Source organism: Chiloscyllium punctatum, chromosome 14, assembly GCF_047496795.1.
Source record: "Chiloscyllium punctatum isolate Juve2018m chromosome 14, sChiPun1.3, whole genome shotgun sequence".
Taxonomy (NCBI): Eukaryota; Metazoa; Chordata; class Chondrichthyes; order Orectolobiformes; family Hemiscylliidae; genus Chiloscyllium; species Chiloscyllium punctatum.
In genome coordinates, this window is record NC_092752.1 from 32,299,586 (window position 1) to 32,319,621 (window position 20,036).

General features: G+C 37.8%; 1 protein-coding gene and 1 long non-coding RNA gene across 9 annotated transcripts in view; one reads left to right on the top strand and one right to left on the bottom strand.

Annotated features, from left to right (window-relative positions):
- Positions 1 to 20,036, bottom strand: part of abhd18 (abhydrolase domain containing 18) — an 89,285-nt gene that overhangs the window by 44,853 nt on the left and 24,396 nt on the right. For all 8 annotated transcript variants that reach the window (XM_072584161.1, XM_072584162.1, XM_072584160.1 and 5 more), the window contains 3 exons: positions 8,523 to 8,623; positions 3,771 to 3,849; positions 1,491 to 1,577 (listed from right to left, as the gene is read on the bottom strand). In XM_072584161.1, coding sequence (XP_072440262.1) covers positions 1,491 to 1,577; positions 3,771 to 3,849; positions 8,523 to 8,623 — 267 coding nt within the window. The remainder of the gene's footprint in view (positions 1 to 1,490; positions 1,578 to 3,770; positions 3,850 to 8,522; positions 8,624 to 20,036) is intronic.
- LOC140485713 (uncharacterized) lies at positions 329 to 3,169 on the top strand. The gene is made up of 3 exons (XR_011962415.1): positions 329 to 579; positions 2,359 to 2,484; positions 2,570 to 3,169. It is a non-coding gene; the product is annotated as an uncharacterized lncRNA (long non-coding RNA).

The window sequence follows — 20,036 nt, forward strand, 5'->3', positions numbered from 1 at the left end:
CAAACTTGATAATGAGAAGCTATCTGGATCTTCAAAAATAGCTAACACTACCAAATGTTGATTATCTTGTTTATTATATTTAAAACAAAACTGCACCTGCCTGCTTCACTCAATTCTCAAGCCAATATAAACATATTGAAGGTTATTGTAAAGCACAGACACATGATCAAATACTCCACGGAGCACTGTGGCTCCCACACTGTTCTGAAAAACAGACTGAAATGTGCTGGAACTGAATGTTATTTAGATAACCTAGAGTTTTGGTCAATTGCTTTCAAGGTCATAAAGAGGTTTAGAATTCAGGAGTTTTACTTATTTACTACTATGCACAATCAAAAGAATAAATAGATTAAGAGTTCAGGTTAGCCCAATGCAAAACATAATCACTTGACTGCTGTGACACTGCCTCGTTCCTTGGAGAAACCAACTTCAGAGACATTGTTCAGCCTTCATTCAAGTATCTAACGTTCCTACTCTCTAATGGCCAAGTAATGCACTGACAATAACCTGGAGACAAATACCGATACTTTTGCATCATCTGAGAAACACTTATGCAAGAAAGAGTCAAGTGAACTGAAGGTAACAAATTCCAGAAAGAATGCAAATAAAAGTAATGTTAATCCACAGTACAAACAACACAGTTTTTTTTGTAAGGAATAGATTTGACAGGCTGTTTATTCTATCCTTCATGCATTTGTCACTTTATTTTCCTCATTATTTCTTATATATTCTTCAATGCATACTGACTGTAATTAAGCTTAATCAATAGTCTGAAGGAGATAAATTTTATTAATTTATATAATAATTAATTTCTGCATTTTCATCAACTCAGTTCGTTCAGGTAGTGAGTAACTGATTCATATGTTCAATATCTAATTGTACTAAGAAATCTAATCTCATTAGTGGTATGTTTGCAATTGCACCCAACGCCCCTGGTTTCTGAGGGAAGGGGAAGAGTAGTGAAAGTGCAAAGTTATCACTTTTATTTACTATTCAGTGAACCCCAATGGAAATGCAGATATGTATATCTAAAAGTCCATGTGCAGATAGGATTGGGCTATGTTTACCTATTGAGTGCTTGAAAGGTGAACAAAACTTGAGGAAAAACTACTCGCTGTCATGTTGTCAGATTATCACCTTTCAGGGATCAAGCCCAAAGTGAGGGCAAGCTCTTCCACGACAGGAGGCAGCTGTTTCATTTGAAGTTAGTTTTAGAAATCATGTTAAATTTTGTAATTTGAAAATAAGATGTTCATTAATCTGATGATTAAAGAAAATTTATTATAAAAAGAACTTAAAAAGGCATCCAAAAATAGATTTTCAATTTTGCCTTTAATCAAAAAGACTATACTTTCCATTGTTGTTTCTGGAAAATTCCTGGAAAAACATTTTCCAGACTAAGCAAAATTCGAAGCTCTCACATAAAATACTGAGTATAGCACTGCAACAGGTATTATGATAACAAAAGGTACGAAGGCACACAAAAGGATATAATAAGGATTTTCCAGTAGAAGTGATCCCATGCATGCTTCCTTTATCATTGGACGAGCCATCAATGTACGTCTTCGCCAGTAAAACTAGAAATAGTTTTAAAGAAAATGGAATATTTAATATATGAAAAGATCACATTTTTAAACCCACTGACACCATCTTTCAAGTTGCTTGATTCAAGTAAAAAATATATACTGCACCCAGATTTATAATTATTTGTTTTGTAGCCAAACATAAGTTTCCTTGCTCTCTCTCTGAAAAACACACTTCTGGAGTTTTTACAGATACATATACATTTACTGCAAGTCAGTAGTAACTGAACAAAAATTGCACCTTTTCTTATGACATGAATATGGTATAAATACTGCACTCTAGCAATGTTCCAACTTCCAGTCCTGGATCCTGATAGTGATGAATCTGACCAACAGCCAAAATGATCACCATAAATGACTGAATATTTTAAGAAATTTAAGCACAAGGGCTTGAGTGATGACAACTTTAACAAGATGATAGAGTTTAACAAAGCATTCACCTGAACTGTGTTTATTCAGCAGCCCTACAGAGCATTAATTGGAAAGAGGCATTAAGAAAAATAATTAAGTGCAAGATTTTGGCAAAAGAGATTGGAACCAATGACAAATTGCGAATTTAGTATTTGGCTACGATCTTTTACAAACTCACCAATAAAAAAAAAATTTTCAGTATTTGGTAGAAACAGCCCAAATGGAGGTAAAAATTCAGAAAGTTCTGGAGGTACTGTTAGCAGATTTTATGTTCTGTCTAAATGTATATATTCTCCAGGCGGGGGAGGGGGTCATAAATTATCAATCTGGAATTGGAATCCTGTCTAACGTTTCCTTTTGCTAGATCCAGTATGTTTACAATAACTGTAGAAACGCAATCAAATCACTGCTCTGGTGAAGGTCAGTTACAACCATGAATCATGGCTTGGGTTTCCTGGTATCAACTCGGCAATGTTTTTTGGAGAAACAGGTAATTACATAAGGAATTGAGAACTTTGTTTTGTTGAGACATTTAAACCAATTTTTACAAAAGATGTTTACTTTTTTTTAACTAGAGTGAGGTTCAAAGGCAAATGTCATTCTCCAGCATCTCACTCAAATGACCATGAATGTGTTGCAGAGGGGTATCAAAACAAGGCTAATCTGATCTTCAAACATTTGCGATAACTGGTGTTACACTTAAGGACCTTGATCCAAAAGCAGCAAGAGATGGAGAGAGAAATAAAGAGCAAAGGGAGGGCCAAGCTAATGTATCATGCCTCCTCACAGTGAAGTAATCCACTCGAATGTTCCATCAAGAATTATACATGAATGATAAGAATTGTTACAACATGAGGTAAACCCCTCTACTAATTTAAACCCGCAACACAAAAGATTTATCCCGTGCAGTAATCCGTGAAAATTCGAGAGGCTGTGCACTACTTAAAGTAAAAATTAACAAGTTTATTTCTTAAAGTATAACAGAGCATAATTAACTAACAACTTTTTACAAGTCCTTCCTCTAACCTATCTTTTACCTTCCCCTTCTACAATACTAATCTGATAAAAGTCCCCATTAAGATTTAGAAAACAAAATCTCAAAACAAGGTAGCTTTCAGTTTTCTCTGTATTCTTGTCTTCTTTTTGGGGGTTCTGCTTTGCAGGTTACTGATCGATAAAGGTACCTTTTAAGAGAGCTATTTTTCTGGGCAGCATGCAGATGTCATTGGCTTGGCAGTTCTCCGCTCAACTGTTCAATTTTCCCTGATCTTATACCCCCAAAGCATCAGATTGTGTCACTGACTTTTAAGATTGTCAATATACTAAATTCAAACTGGACTGGAGTTTGGTATTGTTCGGGGTATAATGTAAACTGATTGGCCTAGTTCAAATCTGTTTTGTCGTTTCCAGGCAACCAACTACCCTAGCTACCCCCAGCAGCTGGAGCACAAGTTACATCGTATCTTTTTTCAGAACACTTGGTGCGGTCAGGTAGTTTTTGCTAGATTTTAACTCTCTTAAAAGGTCCAGTATACTCACATCTTCATAACAGTATTAAGAGAACACATGAAATTATATTCCAGAAAAGACAATGCATTTTGATAAGAGACAATAGCTGAAACAAAGTGTTGGAAATAAATAATGCTGTGAATATAAAATGACCCCATCACAATTTTAAATTTACTTTAACACTGCCAGGTATTTATGAAATCAAGCTACACAATGCTGATTCATTTGAAGATTGAAATAAATTTTACTGCTGTTCTCTCCACTTACATGATCTCCAGTGCCAGCTAGATGGACACATACAGGTCGGTATTTACTCTTCCATTCTTTTGGAACTATGAATTGAAACCTGCAGCAATGGCATGTGAATAACTTCATGTTGCTAGCTGTACAATAATCTGACAATCATAAATCCAAAATACACAAACCTGGACTAAAAAAAACACCTGATTTATAATTAATATCTCAACAACATAAATGCAAATTTTATTATCTGTTCATGGTGTAAATAAATACAATGAATAGCTCTATCTCTAATTAGAATGACTGACAGCAGGACCTGTCATGATACAACAGCCAGGATTTTACCAGCTAGTTAAGAGTAATTGAGAGACAGGAGGGGTGTTAAAGTGGGTCAGAAACTAACCAGAACAAGCAATAACACACTCACCCCTCCACAGAATATTCCAAAGATAGAAACTGCATTGTTTGAACAAATTTGCCTATTAATAGCCTGAGCATGATAATGGACTTGTCTACCTGACATTCGCATGATAAAGAAAAGTTCTTACTGGTCCTTCAAGGACATCTCAAAGATCGATGAAGTCCCCTCTGTGGTCCTACTGTTTACCCAATCATAGCTTAGAGACATGGTTGGTCCCAGCAGTGGGACCCAGAGTGCCCCAGTAAAATTCTGGCCAAATGTGCTTTTGATATCCTATTTATCATGTTCCATAAATTTCTATTTAGTCTTAAATAAGTGTATTTTTTTCTTGGCAAAAGTGAGGACTACAGATGCTGGAAACCAGAGTCTAGATTAGTGTGGTGCTGGAAAAGCACAGATCAGGCTTTCCCATGCATAAAAGCGCCAAGAATCAGACAATGCCAAATATTAGAATTCAGAGAATATTTTGTTTTGTAAAGCTCCTTTTAAGCACAGGGAGATGTTTCAGCATGTTGAAGGAACTATGCATGTAGTAAGTGCTAAATAAATGAAGCCAAATCTTGCATTCTTTCAGTAGAAACCTTTTCCTCTGTACCCCATATTAATCCATAGCAATCACCAGGAAATGATCTTTTTTGGGATATTCGTGATTTTTCTTCAACCCACATCCAAAAAGATTGGCACATTCAAACAGACATCAACCCCAACTGAAATTACAAATCAGGTCCTTTGATCTGCATTGTCCTGTTCTATACCAAAGTTGCATTTATCTATTGGACCATCTGTAAGCTATTTCATTTTAATTATCAGATGTGAAAGACCGTAAATGATTGGCAATAGAAAATTCTTTTTTTTTTAAATTGGCGGTTGGTTGATTTGCGAAGCAATAATGTTAACTACCTCAGTAAACTATTACTAATACTAAACAAAACTATTACCTGCACTATATTTTGCTTAACTGAGTCTACAACACAGTGTGAAAGAAAGTGTAACTAAACACACAATTTGTTTTTACTACACTGAATTGGCAAATCTTTAGACCTTCAAATGAAGTCCTATAGTTGAGGAAAATTTAGCATGTCATCTTATGAGTAACCTGGCAAATGAAAGGATTTGGTTATAGTCAGGTGACTTTGAGCTCATCACAATAACTTTTGGGGTAAAACTTGTTCTTGCCTCCTGAAAATGTAAGGTACATTTAAATCTTGCATTTGAAACTGATACTTAACGCTGATACTTAAACATGGTCAGATGAGATTAAGCATAGATTAATAAAACTATATAGTAGGTCATAAAGTATTAGGGATGTTCTTTCTCTTGCAAAAGAGAGCGAGCAAGCATATGCACAGGTATATAGATGTTTACTCATAACATACAGATAAATATTTGGTTTCATCTCATGATTAAGTTCAAGTTTATCTTTTATTTAGGTATGACTTTGGCATTGTACTACAGCATGAAATAATGAAATGGATAAGATTATTCATTCCCAGAATGCCTTAGTGTTTAACACAGCAATTCACAATTGAGCTGACTATGCTGTTTGTTTTCAGCTGAGTAAAGGATGCGTGATTCCTGCCTGTTGAACTGACCTTATGAAAACATTGTGAAATGAAACAGCCATGGTAGTGACACAAACGAGTCCATGATGGTAAACAAGTCTGGTGTTTTAAAGGAACTACATAATTTCGGGTGTACTTTTCATAAAATGACAGTGCCACATTGAATCATCTGGGATGTTATTCATAATTGGAAATCAATAAAATTCTTATGTTTTTCGATCTAAACAAAATGTTTGTGTCGCATATCCAAAGTGAAAACAAATGTAATTCTTGAGCTTATTTTTATTAATGCTTTGTACTTGGAAACACTGAATGCATCGAGACTTGGTCACACAGAGGAAAAGTTTAAAGACAAAATGATAGGTTATCAGACTTGAATGTTCTTATCAGGCCTACTACACTTAAAGATCAACATATGCTTCATTACCCTCATGTATTTATCCAGATTCCCTCTAAATGCATCATTATTTGCCTCAAAAATTAAGTGGTAGTGAGTTCAATATCCTCATTATTCTTCAGATTTCTTGAATTCCTTACTGAACCTATAAGTGACCATTTTCTTTTTAATATTCTCAGTTTTCGATCCTCTAAGTGGAAACATTCTGTGTCTACCCTACAAATCTCTTCACAATTTTAAAGGCCTCGAGTGGGTCAACTCTTAATCTTCTTGGAGAATGAATGCTATCCCAATCAGTCTTTCAGTTAGTTGAACCCTCTGAGTTCTGATATTATGCATATAAATCGGTTTTGCATTTTCTATGCACCTCTATACCCTTTTAATAATATGGACAGTACTCCAATGGACATCTAACCAAGGTTATATGCATGTTTAACATAACTTGACTGTTTTTAAATTTTGTAACTATATAAATGAAACCAAGTGAATTGTTTGTATGCTTTACAGCTTTGTTAACCTGCACTGCTCTGTTGCATGATGTGAATATGTACATCTAGATCCCTGTGCCTCTAAATTCTTATAGATTTGTATTTTCAAAAGGAGTAGACAGTAACTTTGCTCTCACCAAAATGCAAGTTCGCATAAGTAAACTTAAAATCATTTACCATCTTCCCGTCCATCCTGCAAATTTGTTAATGTTTCTATCTAGGCATTCCTCAGTATTAAATATAACCCTAAGTTTTTTATCTACAAGTTGATATTACACTTCATAAACCAAATAATTTATGCCAATTGTAAACAATGCTTCTAGAACCAATCCTGATCAGATGTGCCAATGGGCTAAGGAATAGCAGATGAAGTTTAATTTAGATAAATGTGAGGTGCTGCATTTTGGAAAGACAAATCAGAGCAGGAGTGATACATCTAATGGTAAGGCCATAGGGAGTGTTCCTGAACAAAGAGACCTTGGAGTGCAGGTTCATAGTTCCTTGAAAGTAGAGTCGCAGGTAGACAGAATCGTGAAGGCAGCGTTTGATATGTTTTCCTTTATTGGACAGAGCAATGAGCATACATGTTGGGAGGTGACGTTGCGGCTGTACAGGACATCGGGTAGACCACTTTTGGAAGACTGCGTGCAATTCAGGTCTGCAATTCTGGTCTCCCTCCTATCAGAAGGATGTTGTGAAACATGAAAGGGTTCAGAAAAGATTTAAAAGAATATTTCCAGGGTAGGAGCGTTTGAGCAACAAGGAGAGGCTGAATAGGCTGGGGCTTCTTTCCCTGGAGCATCAAAGGCTGAGGGGTGACCTTATAGGTTTATAAAATCATGACGGGCATGGATAGGGTAAAAAGACAAGGTCTTTTCCCTGGAGTGTGGGAGTCCAGAACTAGAGGGCATAGGTTTTGGGTGAGAGGGGAATAATTTAAAAAGGACTTAAGGGGCAACATTTTCATGCACAGTGTGGTGCATGTATGGAATGAGCTGCCAAAGGAAGTGGAGGAGACTGGTACAATTACAGCAGTTAAAAGGCATCTGGATGGGTACATGAACAGGAAGGGTTTCGAGGGATATGGTCCAAGTGCTGGCAAATTGGACTAGATTTGTTTAGGATATCTGGTTGGCATGGACGAGTTGGACCGAAGGGTCTGTTTCCGTGCTGTACATCGGAGTCTAGGACCACTGCATATTAATAGATTTGAATCAGCGTCCTTATTATTGCTGGATGTCGGTCAAAAGCAATAATTTAATATTGACTAAGGACTACTTTACATTCCTTTTCTAAAGGCTGTCCATCACAGTAAAAAAGAAATCAATAACCAAAAAGAATGGTCTCACTGAAGGCAGTAAATGTTAGCTTTGCCTAATAACTTCCATCACCACATCACAATATCATGCTACAGAGCTATTTCGGTTGAGGAGTCTAATCACAGGAGAATTTTGCTCAATCTATACTTAGCCACAGAGTACTCTTTCCCCTTTTACAGTGTTAAATGTCAATTGTAAGCTCTCTTTAAAAAAGTTACACTGAAGAATTAAGATAGAAAGTAGTCACATGACACAATATATTAATTTACTGATGTACCACCTTTCAAAAAGAGATTTGGCAGCACTAACTTTTGATCTTGACCAAACTATGAAGACCAATGCAATAGGAAAAAAAGACTAAGAAATGAGAAAAAAAGAGCAATCACAATTCATATTTGCATCTATGTCACTGTAATCATGCAAACTAACATAAATTCACTTATAGAAATAACCATTCAGAGAATCCATTCAGGAATATAATTTTTATATTCCAAATCGATTCAGCAATTATTTTAAATAAGGTAAAAATTTACATTTCAGAAAAAAAGTGCAAACATGTTGAGGATTCAATTGAATGCCTTCACTTCCTTACCTAGCTTTAATCGATTCAGCCGGCATTATCCCTGGTAGATAATGGTCCAGTGGGGACACAAAGTGCCCATCCATGATCTGACAATCAGCTTGCTCCTCGATCTGCAACAAACAGGTTTTGGTTACATTTTAATGCAGAAGGAACAGAAAGAAGCTATTTCTTTGAGTATTTAGAATGAATACTTTCTCACTTCTAAGGCTATACCACACCAAACACATAGACCCAGGTTTGCTAGTAACAGCAAAAGACTGGAATTTGCCATTCAACTCTTCAGCAACTGCCCACAAGTGCTCTCGGGCTTATCAGTGTAACTTTGTTTAATCTGTAATCTGATCCAGCACAGCACCCTCCACAGGATACCTGCGACATCTACGAGGAGGTCAAGAAACACCTCCTTTTACCATTAATATTAAAACTTATTTCTCTTTCTTTGCAGGAATTAAGTTTGGCAAAGACAGATGGGATTAATAAAGAGACACAAAAGATTAGTAAAAAATATAAGCTTCATTTCCGTGTTCAACACCAATTAACTTGTGAAGGAACAAGACTCAACTTGTGAAATTAAAACTGAGGTCTAGATAGGATGTTCAGTGATAATTGTAATTTAATGTACAATTAAAAATTCACTTAAATATGAATAGACCTGCCTTAGTTTTTTACTGGAATATCTTTGTTAGTAAACCCTGAATTTCCAAATAGCAGTGGGGCACTGGAAGGATCAGTGCTAGGACCCAAGCTATTCACAACATACATTAATGACTTGGACGAGATAACTAAATGTAATATCTCCAAATTTGTAGATGACACAAAGCTTGGATAAAAAGTGAGGAAGATGCAGTGATGTTTCAGTGTGATTGCGACAAGCTGAATGAGTGCTTTAGCTGAGTAACTATAAGTTGAAAAAGGAATTGTGCAATGAGACTTGGTAGTCCTTGTACCCCAGACACTGAAAGTAAGTATGCAGGTGAAGCAGGCAGTCAAGAAGGTAAATGGTATGTTGGCATTCATAGCAAGAAGATTTGAGTACAGGAGCAGGAGGTCTTGTTGCAATTATACAGAGCCTTGATGCTGTTATGACACGGCGGTAAACCCTTCTGCTAATTAAACCAAATACCCAAAAAAAAGCTCACCTCCCCCGTAATCTATTAAAGTAGGAGTGACAGAGAACTCACAAGTTCCACTATTAAAAGAAAATAATATCAATTTATTCTTTAACTCTGAAAGTGAACATTAAACAACAACTATTCACAACTCTCAGCCCCACTTTCTGTTAGCTGATTATCTGCCTCCAACTCTATAGCAATATGCTGTTCCAATAAAATACTGATTAAAATTACATTAATTTAATTCCTAAATCATACAGTGACTGTTGTCTTCGGTGTCTGTCTTTTTCTGACTGAAGATTTCCCTGGGTTGTTTTCTTTCTTTCTATTGCAAGTATGTTTCACATGAACAGGTACCATTGATAGACAATGTTTCCTAATTTCTTGGATCTGTGTTGATGGCAGTTGCTCTGTCTGATTTTCAAAACACTTGCCAATTTTATATCCTCAACATTGAATTGTCTCATTGCTTCAATGCTGGCAAAACAATAAATGCAAACTCTATTGGATTTAAGTATTCTGGGGCATAATTTAAATTGATTGGTTAAATTCAAATTGTTGTAAAAACAGCAACCAATTCAGGTACCCATTTCACAGCCAAATGTTATATATTTTCAGTTTTCCAGTACGCTCTGAGATTGTTATTTAGTCTTTTGACAAGTGGTTGTCAGCTGTCAGTGCAGAACTGCATTCACGCTCTCTTAAAGGTACAATACAGACCTTCAACTTCATAACAGTGCAACCACACCTAGAGTACTGTGTGCAGTTTTGGTCTCCTTATCTGAAGAGGGATGTTCTTGACATATAGGGATTGCAGCAAAGTTTTACTCGACTGTTTCCTGGGATGGCAAGACTGATGTACAAGGAGAGGATAAATCGGTGAGGATTTTATTCACTAGAGCTCAGAAGAACGAAAAGGTATTGCATAGAAAGCTATAAAATTCCAACAGGATTAGACATGGTTGATGCTGGAAGGATGTCCTCAATGACAGATGAGTCCAGAACTGGGGTTTACAGTCTAATCATTTAGGATTGAGATGAGGAGAAATAGCTTCACCCAGAGAGTGGGGAGCCTGTGGTATTTGGTACCACGGAAAACAGTTGAGGACAAACATCGTACAGTTTCAAGAAGGGATCAAGAAATATGAGGGAACAGTGGGAACAGGTTATTGAATTATTGAACCACAAATATAATGAATGGCAAAACTGGCTCAAAGGGCCAAGTGTCCTGCTTCTTCTATTTTCTATGTTTCTCTGAAAACATGGATGCCAAACGTTGAAGAGTTTCTCCATTGCAATGAGTAATTTTAGCATCCCCTTATTTTGTCCAAATTTTGCACAGTTAATAAGTACTTCTGACTCAAGATGTCAGACAATCTTTCTCAGCCTTAAGTACATTCAATGATGGAGTATACTCAAAGGGTATTGAATTTTAGAAAAAAAATTTCTTCTCAGTCCTGAACTATCTGTTACTTACTCTGAGAGTAGATTCTCTAGCTGGTAACAGGATGGGGAGGGGAGCACCCTATAATTATCGTAACTTTTTTTTGTCCTCAAATTAGGGTGTAGGTTTGCTCGCTGAGCTGTAGGTTTGATATCCAGACATTTCATTACCTGACTAGGTAACATCATCAGTGGCGACCTCCAAGTGAAGCAAAGCTGTTGTCTCTTGCTTTCTATTTATATGTTTTTTTGTCCTGGATAGGGTTCCTGGGGTTTGTAGTGATGTCATTTCCTGTTCATTTTCTGAGGGGTTGATAGATGGTACCTAGATCTATGTGCTTGTTTATGGCGTTGTGGTTGGAGTGCCAGGCCTCTAGGAATTCTCTGGCATGTCTTTGCTTAGCCTGTCCCAGGACAGATGTGTTGTCCCAGTCAAAATGGTGGGTTTTTTCCTCCGTGTGTTGGGCTACGAGGGAGAGAGGGTCATGTCTTTTTGTGGCTAGCTGGTGTTCATGTATCCTGGTGGCTAACTTTCTTCCTGTTTGTCCTACGTAGTGTTTGTGGCAGTCCTTTCATGGAATTTTGTAGATGACGTTGATTTTGTCCATGGGTTGTACTGGGTCTTTTAAGTTTGTTAGTTTTTGTTTGAGAGTGTTGGTGAGTTGTGTGCTACTAGGATTCAGAGGGGTCTTAGTAGTCTGGCTGTCATTTCTGAAACTTCTTTGACATATTGTAAGGTGGTTAGGATTTCTGGCTGTGTTTGGTCTGCTTGTCGTGGTTTGTTCTTGAGGAATCTGCAGACTGTGTTTTCTGAGTATCCGTTCTTCTTGAATACGTCGTATAGGTGGTTCTCTTCTGTTTTCCGAAGTTCGTCTGTGCTGCAATGTGTAGTGGCTCGTTGGAATGGTGTGCTGATACAGCTTCATGTGTGTGTGTGTTGGGATGGTTGCTGGTGTAGTTAAGTATTTGGTCAGTGTTTATCGGTTTTCTGTATACGCAGGTTTGTAGTTCTCCGTTGTCCTTTCTTTCGACTGTGACGTCCAGGAATGCGAGTTTGTTGTCGGTTTCTTCCACCTTGGTGAACTTTATTCCTGTGAGGGTATTGTTGATGATGTTAAATGTCTCTTCTATCTTGTTTCATTTTGTGATGACAAAGGTGTCATCTACGTAGCAGACCCAGATTTTTGGTTTGTTGGTTGGTAGGGCTGTTTGTTCTAGTCTTTGCATTACTGCTGCTGCTATGAATCCTGATAGCGGAGATCCCATGGGTGTGCAGTTGGTTTGTTCACAAACCTTGCAAAAAATTCCTTTGCAATACAAGCCAACATGTTATTTGTTTGCTGTTTAACCACACACCAATTTTTTTCTATCCTTTTACGAGTACCTCCAAGTCGGAGTAACATTATTAGAAGTTTCACATCTATTAAAAAACATTCTAATTTTCTATTCTTATAACTTCACACCTCCCAACATTGTATGCAAACTGTCATCATGTTGTCCACTCATTTCTTTCTCTCTCTTTCCAACTGTCTTGGATCCTCCTCTCAGTTTGCATTCCCTCCCAATTTTGTACTATCACTAAAGATAGACATATTAACTTCTGTCCCTGTGTCAAAGGCGTTAATTACAGTGATAAGTGGATGAGGCCCTAACACTTACCCTTTCAGAACTCTACCAGTTACATCCTGCCAACTAATTCATTACACTTTCTATGTTTTCTGCCAAGACATTTTCTTTCTCACTGCATTGATTCTATATCATGACCATTCCAATGCTTCTGATGTGCCTCCTTTCTCCCACAACTGACGATTTCCTCAAATGTCTGTCATGGCACAACATGTTTTTTTTGGTCTCCTTACAATTTTCTCAAAGGTTACATTTTGTTGTCTGGGAGCTGTTTCTGGTTCAGAGCTTTTCATTCTCAGTAACTCACTTATTAGGTTTCGCTGTCACATGGTAATATTACCTTCTATGAGTGTTAACATTTGGATATTTGGACTCACACAAAAGAAAAATTAGAAGAATTCATCAACATCCTCAATAACAATCAAGTGTAATAAACTTAAAGCCACAACACACAAGGAAAGCATTCGTTTCCTGGACACCATGGTATTTAAACTGGCATGTGACAACGCATAAGTCAGTGCAAGATTTCTTCCTACCAAAATAACTGACACATTTCTACACACAAAAGCCATCATCCCAACCACATCTCCCAGATTGGTGAGGTCATAGTTAATGAGCTTCTATCACATGTCACAAAGCTGGAATATTATAATCAAGGAGTTACTACCTCTTATAATGCAGCCCCTTGTGGCCTTCCTCACAACCCCATTTCCCTTCCAGGCTTCTATTTCTCTCCAAGGCAACACATCTCCTTGCTATCTCTCATTTTATCTACACTACTCCCTTTGCAGCCCTCCTGTATGCCTGCATCCCATTTTCAGCCTCCTCATTCATCCACCCCAATCCTATAGTCCCTGCAGTTTCCGAAATTCCTCCACCAAACCCCTTGCAACTTATTACTTACCCCCATGTCCCTAGCAGCCTTGTTGATTGCCCCCACTGCTTCTATTTTTAGCTGACAGAGGAAATGTTTGCAACCAGCGAGTTCCACAAACATGGCACAATGTGACACTGTCTGGCTCCTTTATCACTTTTGATGTGCAACTGTCAAGAGCTATCATTTTTCTGTCAGTTAATTTGCAATCCATGTGACAAGCAAACTTGAACCAGCAGAGTTTCCTTAAATTTAAAACACATCACTGCATTGGATTGTTGTAAAATAAGGACAAACTTCTTAAGTTTTTGGAATACTTTGGCATTGTTAGTAGGTGGAAGTGTGCACATAATGGGTGAAAGGGAGAATGATTCGGCCAAGCCTCAGAGAATGCATAGCAGGATGGACTAGACCAAAGAGCCATGGGAGATAAGCTAAATTCTTTGAAAGCACTTATTTTGTATATATTTCTCAGTTTATTACAGAGATTGAAAGTAGAGCTGGTTGGAAAATTTTCATGACCACTTTCTATTTTTAGATCAACAAACTGATATGTCAGTCAGCAATGATCAAATACCACCTGGTTGGTAAGACTTCATGTGATGAGAAAATATAGAAGAGAGTAAGAGAAAGACTAGTTGCATTGAAAAATGATACTGCACAAATAAAAATGACAAAATGGTCCAAATGTCAATTCAATTTCCTTAGTTCAAAAGAAATCAACATTTTGTCCATCATGGTTTGCAACCTTAAGTTACTTAAACCCACAATACCGCATTAATGACAATACATCAGCAAACAATAAGTCTGAGGCAAAAATAGAAATTGTTGGAAAAGCTCAAGCAATCTGAGCATTTTCAGCAATTTCTGTTTTTGTTTCTGATTTACAGCATTCACAGTTCATTCAGTTTTTATTAAGTATGATCCAATTACATCATACACTATCCTTACCTACCACTCTCCCCCTTTCCTTAATTGTTTACAATTTACATACATGATTTAGAATTAAGGACCAAGTGTAGGTGTCAAAGTTTGCAGCTGACACAAAGATGAGTGGTACAGCAAAGTGTGGAGAGGACACAAAGTCTGCAAGGGGATATAGATAGGTTAGAGGAGTGGGCAAAGGTTTAGCTGATGGAGTACAAAATGCCCGCAATGCCAAATGTGAGGTCATTTTGGTAGGAGTAACAGTAAAATGGACTATTATTTAAATGGAGAAAAATTGCAGTTTGCTTCAGTGCAGAGGGGCCTGGTTGTCATTGTGCATGAATCACAAGAAGTTGGTTGGCAGGTGCAGCATGCAATTTAGGCAGCAAATGGAATACTGTTCTTTATTTCTAAAGAGATGGAGTTTAAAAACAGGGAGGTTATGCTGCAGCTGTGTTGGGTGTTGGTGAGGCCACACCAGAAGTATTGTGTACAGTTTTGGTCTCCTTACTTAAGGATCGATCTACTGGCATGGAGGGAATGCAGTGGAGGTCCACTAAGGTGGTTCCGGAATTGAGAGGGTTGGCATATGAAGGGGAGATTAAGTAGACTGGGACTATATACATCAAAATTTTGAAGGATATGGGGGGACTTTACAGAAACAGGTAAAATTATGAAGGGAATAGATAAGGTAGAAACGTCTTCACCCAAAGGGTTGTGAATTTGTGGAATTCCATGACCAGTGAAGCAGTTGAGGCTACCTCGTTGAATGTTTTTAAGGAAAAGATAGATTTTTGAATAAAGAGATTAAAAGGGCTATGGTGAACAGGCGGGTAATTAGAGCTGAGTTCACAAAAAGATCAACCATGATCAAACGGAATGGTGGAGTAGGCTCAGTGGGCCCGACGGCCTACTCCTGCTCCTATTTCTTATGTTATGAACAACTTGTATTAAGAAATATTTAAACTAAGACTTGGCTTTCTTTAAGCCATATCTTTCATATAAAATCAAATTTCAACACGAAATAGGTTGCAGCTATTAATGCACCAATCCAATTTACCATACTCTATGTATTCAGTCATATGCACAACCTTAATTTAGACTTTTACTTTCTCTACTACTTTCAATCCACCTCATAGATTGCCATTTCCTCTTACTTGGCTGCTTTCTATTATTCATCTTATCCCTTCTGTAGCTGGTATCCTAAGTATTTATATCATATTCGTGTTTTCTACCTCTATTTGCTGGTTTCCAACCCTTTCCAAAGTACCTTAAACCCTTCCCAACCACATTACAGAAATGACAGTGGTGCCAGTCCTACTGAGGTGCAAATTGTATCTTGATAGCAGCAATTGGCTCCTAACCTAGTCTCAATGCACCATGTTTTAAGTCACATCTTGACCATTGTTAACTTTCTATTTCTACCCTCATGAACACATAGCACTGGGAGTAATTCAACAATTACTATCTTTGAGATTCAACATTTTTAACTTCTTCCTGAAATCAAATTGTTGGGCTTTGATGCTTGCCCTCTTTAGATCATTAGTATCAACATGTACTACAACATCTAGCTCACTCCTTTTTTTTCCCTGCAGAGTAAATCAAAGAAATTCAATCTTGTCCTTATGCAATGGCATGATAGGTATTTTTCAACACATCAAGAATATGATAACTTAGCCAAGTTAAAAATCACACAACACCAGGTTATAGTCCAACAGGTTTAATTGGAAGCACACTAGCTTTTGGAGCGATGCTCCTTCATCAGGTGGTAGTGGAGGGCTTAAGTTATTCTTTCCTGAGCCCAGGCATTCTCAGCCAGTTATCACATGCACAATTGCCTTTCCTCAATCAGCCAAAAAGATTGCTTCCACTGGTACATTCTTGTACCTGCTGGTAAAAGTCACAGCAAAAGGATGGGAGTGGAAACCGGGTGGTTAAGAAGGCATTTAGCATGCTTGCCTTCATTGCTCAGACATTTGAGTATAGGACCTGGGATGCCATGCTGAGGGTGTACAGGAGGCCTCGTCTGGGGTACGATGTCCAGTTCTGTTTGCCCTGTTATAGGAAGGATATTATTAAGCTGGAGAGGGTTCAGAAAAGATTTACCAGGATGTTGCCTGGAATGGGGGTTTGAATCATAAGGAGACGCTGCATAGGCTGGGACTTTCTTTACAGAAGCATAGGAGGTTGAGGGTTGACTTTATAGAGGTTTATAATATCATAGGGGGTATTGTGGGAGATTTCAAGACTAGGGGGGAATATTTTTAAAGTGAAGGACAAAGGTTTTAAAAAGGCATGACAGGCAACTCTTTGTTTTACACAGAGTGGTTCACGTGTGGAAGGAACTTTCAGAGAAAATGATGGATTAATTACAGTTACAACATTTAGAAGTACATAAATAAGAAATGTTTGGAGGGATCTGGGCCAAGTGCAGGCAAGTGTGACTAGTTTAGTTTGGGATTATGGTCGGCATTGACTGAAGGGTCTGTTTCCATGCTGTATGACCCTATGACCAGGAAGACAGGGGACTTTTGCAGGGGGGGGGGGTTGGGTGGTCTCATCTTTGCTTGACATGCTTTTTGTCCAACACTGCTATATAGAGATGATGAGAATAATGTTATTTTTCACATTTGCACAAGATCACAGTGGCTGGCTACTACTTTCCAACCCAAGTATTAATTTGATAGGAACCTAGTGAAATACATTGCTGTGATACAATGCACCAGAGACACAATGTAGTTAATTGTGTACACAATGTAGATATGTAGTTAGTTATGCTATTCCATTCCTTGCCCAATAGCCCACTTCATAAAAACAAGTTCCTAAGTTCTCCTCAGAACATACAAGTATAGACCATTTGACCTCTCAATTTTGTTGTGTCTTTCTAGATCAGGGCCGATTATCTACTTCAATGCCATTTTCCTGCACTTTCCCATACCCTTTGATATAGTTTTTACCTAAAAAATCAATTGATCGCTCTCAAAAATAGTCAATAACTAAGTTTCCGTACCCCTCTTAAGTACTCACTACTCAGTTTTTTTTATTCACTTGTGGGATATTGGTATTGTTGGTTGGGCCAACATTTATTGCCCATTACTAGTTGCCCTTGATAAGGCAGTGGTGAGCTGTCTTGTTGAATTACTGTAGCCCATGTGCTGTAGATAGATACACAATGTTATTAAGATGGGAATTCCAGGATTTTGACCGAGCAGCAGTGAAGGAATGGTGATATAGTTCCAAATTGGAATGGTAAGTGGCTTGGACAGGAAGGTGGTGGCATTCCCATCTAACTACTGCCCTTGTCCTTCTAGGTGGCAACTGCTGTAGATTGAAAGGTCTTGTATAAGGATCTTTGATGAACTTCTGCATTGCATCTCATAGATAGATTGCATCTTGTAGATGCTACTGAGCATCAGTGGTGGAATGACTGAGTGTGGACATAGTGCCAATCAAGGGGGCTGCTTTGTCCTCGATGGTGTCAAGCTTCTTGAGCGTTGCTGGAGCTGCACTCATCCAGCAAAATAAGGACTTTCCATCACAATCCTGATTTGTGATTTTGTGGCTGGTGGTCAACCTTTGGGAAGTCAGGTGGTAAGTCACTTGCTGCAGTATTCCTAACCTCTGACCTGCTCTTGTAGCGACATATACATTTACATCTAGCAACTCATCCAGTTGAGTTTGTGATCAGTGATAACCCTTCCCCAGGATGTTGATATTGATAGAACCAGTGATGATAATGCCATTGAATGTCAAGGAGTGGTTGTTAGATTGTGATTAATTGGAGATGGTCACTATATGGCGTATAGGTGTTGCACAAATGTTACTCACCACTTTTCAGACAAAGCCTGGATATTATCCAAGTCTTGCTGCACCTGGACATGGAATGCTCAGTATCTGAAGAGTGGCATGTTGTGCTGAACATTATACAGTCATCCGTGAACACTCCCACTTCTGTCTTTATAATGGAAGGATGGTTATTGACAAAGCAGCTGAAGATGGTTGGGCCCAATCTCCCCAATGACCATTTGCCTTCCTAATTGCTTGCTGCACTGATACATTTCCCAATGACTACATCTGGCCAACTGGCTACTGTTCCCAGTTTTCTCGCTCCCTCTTCTTTCAAATATTATGATTACATTTGATGCCTTCTCTGATCCACAGTATCATTCTAAAATCCAGAAAACTGAGAAAAAATTTTTTAAAACACAGCCACTAATGGTACAGCAACCTCTGAGTCATAAAGTTCATTAGGTTCTAGGGATCTGTCAGATTTCAGTCCCATTTATTAGACAAGTTCCATTGTCTTTACTAATAATATATTCCTCATTTTTACCTGACCTTACCATTTTCAACATAACAAAGTTCCAATTGCAGATACAGTTTTGCCCGATAGCTTAATATTAGCTTTTAGAGATGGAAATATTGAACAGGCAAACGTTCTTAGTAATTATATGCATGATCTAGCTGCACCAGAGTTCAGGAGGCACTGAATATGCATAGTGAAAGAAAACAATGATTAACAAATAGCATCCATACCCTCAACCTGTCTTTATTCTTATTTTGGATATAAATAGGTATGCATATGTGAAACCAATGTAAATTAGTCTTTAACCTCATTCCTGAAGAAGGGCTTATGCCTGAAACATCAATTCTCCTGTTCCTCGGATGCTGCCTGACCTACTGTTGTTTTCCAGCACCACACTCTTGACTCTGAACTCCAGCATCTGCAGTCCTCACTTCTTGTACTTAATCTTCAACCTCCCCACCTAAATTTCTCAACACTTGTAGTTTTGGTTTGATCCTGTGAATAGCAAGCGCCACCCAAAGATTGTAAGGATATGTAAATTGACAATGGGTTTTAACTTTCCAAACTAAAATTTACAGAAAGATGACTAGAGGCAGCTACTATTGTTCCATAGATATGGGAATATTGAGCTATGAATTGAGTCATGACTATTGTGTTATCTGAATGAAGTCATGTTTGAGTCAGAACATTTACCAAATAAACATCGGCAAGAGTGAATTTACTGTTCATATTTGACCACAAACTCAATTCTAACAGAATCCAATATTGTGCAACCTCAATATCTTGATCTCAAGCCAGCCTTCACTATCCACCCATCAATTACATAATTTATTTCTATTTTTATTAAAACACATAACCTACTTCTTCAAACTACCAAACATTTCTTAACATTCTCTTAATCAGCCTTCAGGATCTTTAAAAATGTTAAAATTCAACAGCAACTGCAGAATTTAATGCCCTCTTGTACTAACTTACACAGAGTACTTGTTTTCACTAATCTCCACAGTCCACTAACAATTGGCAAGTCACAGGCTCAAGCTATCTTCTGTCTCTACCTGCCTCCATACCTAGATCCCAGCTAATGCTTTTTGTTCTCAACTTTGGGCCATTTCTCTCACACTTTCTCTCGGTACTATCAATAGCAGCATTTCAGTCCTACTGAATTCAATTCCTGTCCTAAATCCTTCACTCTTGCTAAATTTCACAAAACCTTCCAAACAGCATTCTCTAAACCA